Source organism: Camelina sativa, chromosome 4 (genome assembly GCF_030686135.1).
Source record: "Camelina sativa cultivar CO46 ecotype springtype chromosome 4, ASM3068613v1".
Taxonomy (NCBI): Eukaryota; Viridiplantae; Streptophyta; class Magnoliopsida; order Brassicales; family Brassicaceae; genus Camelina; species Camelina sativa.
Genome location: NC_141883.1, coordinates 2,234,749 through 2,242,273, shown reverse-complemented (window position 1 = coordinate 2,242,273; position 7,525 = coordinate 2,234,749). Strand labels below are relative to the sequence as shown.

The 7,525-nt window shown below is 36.9% G+C and overlaps 1 protein-coding gene, 1 non-coding gene and 1 pseudogene across 2 annotated transcripts; 2 read left to right on the top strand and 1 right to left on the bottom strand.

Annotated features, from left to right (window-relative positions):
* Positions 1-963: 963 nt before the first annotated feature.
* Positions 964-2,387, top strand: LOC104779600 (kelch repeat-containing protein At1g19470 pseudogene; annotated as a pseudogene).
* A 2,649-nt stretch (positions 2,388-5,036) lies between these two features.
* TRNAA-AGC (transfer RNA alanine (anticodon AGC)) lies at positions 5,037-5,109 on the bottom strand. The gene has a single exon. It is a non-coding gene; the product is annotated as a tRNA-Ala (tRNA).
* Positions 5,110-6,062: 953 nt separating this feature from the next.
* On the top strand, positions 6,063-6,920 carry LOC147945232 (uncharacterized). Its single transcript, XM_087509627.1, is given in 2 exon segments — positions 6,063-6,191; positions 6,681-6,920. Coding segments are annotated over 2 exon segments (369 nt in total).
* Positions 6,921-7,525: the final 605 nt, after the last annotated feature.

Genomic DNA, 7,525 nt, shown 5'->3' with positions numbered 1-7,525 from the left:
GAGAAGTTTCTAAACGCGTGGATCTAAAACCAAATAAGTATATGGATAAAATTGTCAATAATTGGGTGCATGTATTGACTATGCTGGTAATCATGAATTTCACAAATTTTATGAGAAAAGAAATGATTTTGTTTTTGGAGTCTGATGGGTTAACAAGTTGTGTGGTAGTCTAAAAAAAGGTTTTTCAATGGAAGAATGTGAAGAAGTTGACGAGGAAGAAGAAGAAAAAGAGTATAACGAAGAACCAAACGGTAAAAGTTACGATGACAATTAACACAAAATTTGACAATGAAAATGACAAGAAAGAATATGAAGAATAAGAAAACATTGAATAAAAACACGAAAACATAGGTGGTACCGATCAATTAAATATGAAAACGAGTTAAATTCATGATTATAAAATTGTTTCGTTTTTCTGGTCGTCAAAGAAAATGGTTTAGGCTATGTGAGGTCATCAGTTTGATTTGCCTCGCCTGGACGTCAAGTTAAATTTATGATTTTTTTTATCAGATTTGATTTTATAACACAACTGATTCTTATATTTTAAAAAATTGTGTATTTGAAATTTAATTTTTTTCTTTAGTATTAATTTTAATTTTTTTATAAGATAATATTTTATTACCGTAATCAATCATATATAATTTTTATTAAAATATATCAAATAAATTCACGTGTAGTGTGGGTTCAAAACCTAGTTGTTATAAATAAAAATATATAAACAAAAACTAAATGTAGGCTAACTTGAAATATCATATACTAAAACAGAATTTGGGCTTGTAAAAGGCTCCAGCGTTTTAGGCTTGAAAGGCCCACATGATTTAAGTTGAAGCATGAATTTTGGATCCTATACTGTAAAATGAAAATGAAACTATGGCTATAAATACTCGAAGAGCTATTCATAAAATCGAAATAGACTCTGTTTCCACTATTTCTCACCGTTGACTTCACACACACGAAACGACGATGGTTAACATCTCTGAAATTCCCGACGACTCTAATGACGGCGGCGATCCAAATAAGAAACAAAAAGAAGAAGCAGTTTTAAGAAGAAGTAGAAGAATCTCGACAAGAAACGAGAACCGAAACAAGAAGCCGAAAAAAGAAGACGTAGAAGAAGAAGAAGAAGAAGAAGAAGAGAAAGGTTCGACATCTTTCCCACTTCCAAACGATGTTACCGAAGCTCTCGTCGCACTCATCCGGAGATGTGATTACCCAAGTCTCTCTTCCGTCTCCCGTTACTTTTCCAGTTTGATCGCTTCGTCAAGTCTCTACGAAACGCGTGCGCGCCTCGGTCTTTCCGAAACGATTCTTTATGCCTCCATCGGATACCCTAATAAGAAAAATCTCCCAAGCTGGCATATTCTATATCGAAACAAGGCTTCTTCTTTACGCCTGACCAGACTCGGTTCGCTTCCACCCATGCCTTGTGGAGCTTCTGTTGTCACTATCGGTTTAGAGATGTATGTGATCGGTGGAACGATCGACCACAGACGCGTGAAGTTTATGAATGTCATCGATTGCAGAACACACAAGTGTCGCTCGCTCCCTCCAATGAGAAGGGGTCGTTACAAGGCAGCCGCCGGAGTAATTGACGGAAAGATTTACGTAAGCGGAGGTTTCAGGAAGCGACTTCCATCGGAGTCGGAATGGGTCGAAGTGTTCGATCTTGAGAAACAGATTTGGGAATCTTTGCCTGGTCCGTACCCTAAAACTAACTGTTCTAGCGAGTTTGGGGCATATGCGGTGATGGAAAACAAGATTTACATTTTGGATTATAAAGGTTGTTTGGTTTACGAACCAAGAAAAAGAAGAGGTGATGAATGGGACGCATCCGCCGTCGGTGCAACTCATCCAATAAAGAATTATTGGAAAGAGTCATGTCCTGTGCAATGTGTGGAAGATGATATGCTGTATACAATTGATCGTCGGTGTAGTCTTGGACATCCAATAGTCGTGTATGATCCAAAGGAGAAGACTTGGAGACCTGTGAAAGGTGAATCTTTGGGGAGACTGCCTAAGTATATCCTTTCTTCTGATTCTGAAATGGCGAATTTTGGTGGAAAGTTGGCGATTTTGGGCAGTAACCGGAGCTATGTTAATGGTGATTGCATTGGGGAAATAGGTATTTGGTGCGCAATGATCGTGTTGGATAAACGTGAAGGAGGTGAGATTTGGGGGAATGTCGAATCACTCGACTGTGTGCTTGGAGGCATTAACTATCTCACGCTTCATCTTTGTCGAACTCTTACCATTTGATGATACATACATGGGATGGTCTCTTGCAGCTATACGTTTCTGTGATTTGAGTATGGACTCTCTTTTTTGTTTTTTTTTTTCAAGCCTTTTCTTTAGCCTCAAGGCTTAGTTGTCTTTTTGGTGAGCTTGTTGCAGTTTCAGGATCTTTATTACATCTTAACCGTCTATAAGCAGTTTGTTGATCTGAGAGCAAATATCAAGAGTAACTAGTCCTTCTACTAACGTCTTTGTGCAGGATAATAACACTCCTACGCATAACTGTTATAGCCTCAGTAGATATTTTAAGGCTAACTGCATTATACAATATTTTTACCAAATCAGTCTGCTTCTACTATACATGTGCAAATATGATATCTTTTAGAATTTAGATTAAGCAAAAAAAAACAGAGTTTTTGCGTTGAAAGCATTGACCAATTGGTATTTTGTGTTCAAGAAACTACTGAAATCAAAACAAATATTTTTTTTATGGGAATAAAATACCAGTTGGATAATCTATATATCATGGTATATAGATTTCTTTTTTTGATTTTCCTATTTCTTTTAACTTCTAAATCTAAACAACTTGCTATTGATTTCTGTTGATGAAAAGACCAAAGTTTTATTTCATTTTATACAAAGTTGGGGTTTTTGGAGCATGTTTACTGAAAACATTATTTTTAGTCATATTTTTCTCTCTCAGACATACAAAACTAACGCAGCCGAGTTTCATACGACCAATCAAACATAATTAGTTGATATAAAAAATAAGATTTAGAAGCATAGGATGCTTCACGCATACAATATAACTTTGAGAACCAACCTATAGAATCGTTTTAGGATACAAATAGTAGGAATATAGTTATGCGTACATTTATTCCAAACAATATTCATCCTGCCGCGCTTAATACAAAGTAGCTGCCAAACACCGGTGTTAGTGAACCTAGAGAATCAGAAATCTAATCGAAAGAAAAAATCAACACTAACACACCAGTTAGAGAGTTGGAGAGATGAGAATAAAAACTTGAGAACCGAAAGTTGTGTATAATCGAGAAGATGCATAAGGAAAGAGAGCTTTGATGCAAAGGGAGTCGTTTCATAACAAAGATCGCTTATTCAAATTTATCATCTTTTCTAATATCTTTTTCCTTATACAACTTTCAACTGTAACGTCTTTGCATATATGCCATACAACTATGGTACATAAATAGTTATAAAGTATAGAAGCGAAGGTCTAACTTCTTCTAACTATAGAGATTGAAAGGACGGATTCATAAATCATCTGAATTAATATTTAATTATTAATCAAACAGAAACTTTATTTGCTAAATTGCTACATTCTGTTTGGTTTTACATTTATTATCATAACAAAACCAAATGGTCTCCAGTAGGCAGTATCCGAGCTTCATTTGCTTCTTTTCCTCGATAGGCTCTATTTGCTAAAGAACTTGTTTTGCTAGCTGTACATTGAAGAAGCATAACCTGAAAAATGGTAGAAATTAATCCGGAGCCTAACCAAAACCAACGGATGTGAGGCAAACATTTATTAATAGGAATAAATAACCAATATCATGAACCTAACTGATTAACCATTTTGTAAACATGGATAAGCCTTACCAATCTAATCAAACATTAAAAAAAAAAAAAAAAAGTGTAGGTGATTTATCCCTTTTTTACTTGTTGTTTTCTTCCTTTTTCCTATAAAACCTTTTTGGTACTTTAAATAAACACCAAAAGTAAAAATTTGTTCTTTAATATAACTATACCCACTTTATTTTAAACCCCAATTCCTACGGTTCTAAGCGATATATATCCAGTTTGCCTTAACCCAGTACTTAACATAATTTAATCCGCTTTACCTGAATCATCTTCTTCCACATCTCAATCATTTCTTAATCAAAATGGACACTTCAATCTTTTTCTTATTTGAACTGTATGTCCCATGTTTGTATCACAATTCGAAAATTTGAAATAAAATCAACAAAAACCATAATATCAAATGGCAATCTAAATCGAATAATCAAATTGTAATTACGTTGTTGATTTAAACATGGATATCAATAGCAACTATTAAAAAGAACAATTTTGATAAGAGGAACAAGAGACAAATGAAAACACTTGAACTTCGCATTCATATGCTCAATTATAAAATATGTAACGTTCCTTCTCCGAGGGAGGAGATGATAGGGAAATTAATTACAGATAGTATTTAAGTGAGTTACTAAACGAACTAAAAAAGAAAAAAAAAAAAAAAAAAAAAAGAGACACGACAATCCTAATTGAGAGACGTCAACGAGAAAAATATTAATTCATGAAATTACACAATTTAAAATGTTACTAAACGAAGAGTCTAATACTAAGTAGTTCTCTTTATCATTAGAACAGAAAAATTCATACAACGTTTTTAAATAATTAGATTAAATACTGTAAAAACTCCAACAAAGACAAAGAAGATGAGACAAAACAAATCTACCGATGAATATGTAAATCAGTTACGACCCTTCAGTTATCAATTTTTTTTCCTCTAATCCTCTATTATTTATGCCGAAACGCATGCCCATTAAAAGGTGGTGAGAAGAGGGAGACGCAATGGTTCATAAAAGAATGCCAACACAAAGTTGCAATTGAAAGACGTACCATTTGGTTTAGAGAACTATTAAGAGAAAACCACAGTCATATGATAAATAGAAAGATTAACCTCATTACCTCAACTATTGGATCGAGAACGATTGCATCAAAGTCCCTTAAAAGTGGAAAAACCTAAAAAATACTACTAAAAAAAAACGAAAAAAATACAAAAAAGATGGAGATGCGGGGTATCGATCCCCGTACCTCTCACATGCTAAGCGAGCGCTCTACCATCTGAGCTACATCCCCATCGACATTAATTGCTACAGTGTGATTTCTATATCTTACGCATTTTATAGTGATAGAAATTTTATATACATTTGTTCTCAACTTCTCAATGATCTTTAGAAGTTTCCATCTTACAAAAAATCAGAATACGATAAATATGTTGTAAAACATTTGGAGTGGACTTCCATAACCGGCCCGTTATGTGTCTTGAGTGGGATCTGTAAGGTTGGTTATAGTCAGGCCTGGCCGGAAAGTGTTCTTGCCTCTATCATTAGCTCGGGTAGCCCCTGTTTCTGGTCTTTTAGTCACCTTCCAATGGCTCTTTTCCCATTCACATCCCTGGGTAAGGGGTCTCTCTAACTCTGCTTTCTAAATCTCTGTTTCCACACTTCTTTAGTGTTGCCATTTCAAACTAAAATAACAAATGATAGGATCAAACCCGCCTTCCCCTACTTTAGGGTCTTGTGAACAGAGTCGAGATAGGGTATGGACAGTCTCCCATAACAAGAATAGGAATACGCGAGCCTTTCCGATGTCTTTGATTTCCTACTAGAGAAAGACGGCTTCTATCACGAGTTTAGGTCCTTTTCCAGTTCCGGGGATGGGGTTTTCAAATCTTCCATTTTTTGGTTAGAAAACGAGCTTCTGGCAAGACACCGGGGGGAGCATCTATATAATTTCATAACCTGCATTGGTGCGGTAGACTGGCACCTCATATGCTCGATCCATAGAGAAAGAGGGAGTACCAAGTCGTTCAGGAGTGGAAAATTACCACGTATCCATCAATCAGTCATCCCATTTCATTCCTCTTTGACACCCATTTAGTAAGAAATTTCTTATACAAGATTTCTTTCACTATTAGATTCAGTATTAGAAAGGTCTGGGTGATCGCAGTATATTCGGACCTGTAGTTAGCTCAGTTTGGTTTGGGCAGCACCCCATTTTTAGGTACCATCAACAGCAAGACCATACAAATGTCATCGCTTATTCTTTCAACATTTGCGGAGCGTCTCACTGAACTGGGTCAAAGAACTACCTTCCTGGAGCTACCTCCTTACTTAGATCGTTCGTTCCCCAATTAAAACTCGGGCAAAGTTGTCCAGGTGGGAAAATATCTACCACCTGAGGTAAAACAGAAAGCTGTAGACCTGCTTCGTGAGTACAAAGACGTCTAATCCTTCGCCTGTGAGACATCTACTTAGTTATCGGTACTCGGACACCCAATCCCATCCCCGAAAGACAGAAGGAAAGACAAAGATTACCATTAGGCGAAAGCAGGTCCACAAGGTGAAGACTCTCTATCGTCAGATCGTTGGCAGTCTAGTTCTGCTTTCTTTGGAATCGAAGTTTAAGGCATTCAGACATGGGATTTTTTAAGTGCATTCAGCATTAGTATCTGCTTTCTTTCCTGATGTAATTGCAGAGAAGATGTAGACAAAACTTACTTAATTTAATTCAAACCCTGTGCGAAGGAACTCAGGAATCACTTCCCCTTCATTGAAAACAACATAAGAAGGAGTGTTCTAAGGCCAATAGACAGAAAGTGAGTGCTTGATGTAGCATATCTGCTGTTCACTATCAACCATAGGCAGACTAAGCAAGGCTCGATGGAATTGAGGTTTGATGTAATTGACCTGCCTTATGTTGGACTTCCCAACTTATCTAGCGGAAGAAAAGGGCTAGGACCTATAAATAGAAATATGTCTAGGTCACTTCCACCAACAACTCAAGCTATTTCTTACTGGGATTCTCCACAAGTACTAGAAAGTATGGGATCGCTACAACTTGTTCCACAAACTCAAACTATCGGTCAAGGAAGCATACGCCTCTAACTCGGTTCATTCCCTAGGTACCCATTCTTTGGTTCTTACAAGGTAGGCTCGTGCCCGGGTTCACTCGTGAAAGAAAGGTTATAGCGGTAAAGTAAAGAAAATCCTCCCTTCTTGCTTCCTTAGGGTACGTCCCCTATCGCCTTTCATTCCGAGTCATTATTCTTCATGTACTTCAAGTGAGAGCTAGAGCGCTTCTTTCTCAATTACATCGACCCTTCACACCTTGGAATATTGAATAGACACTTTTGAATCCCCTCTTTCGATTAGTAGGGGATTCCTTAGCTGAGCATCAACCCCATTCTTTGCGGATAAAAGTACACTACCCCGCTTGCCTGTAACCTTCTGCTTGCTTGACTACAGTCACTCCTATTAAGTCACGAACATCCTTAACTTAAGAGAGCAGGAAGAGTTTACTATCATAGCAGCACATACAGAGTGCCAGAACTACAAATGGACAAATGCTTTCTCTGCTTTCCCTCTTGGTTTCGTTCATGGAAGATGCGGCATAGATAGAAAGAGAGCATTCCAGACTATTCTCTAGCATCCGAGTCTGGGCATGAATGGAAGACTCCTAGCTCCCTCCTACCACACTTAAGTATCTCTTC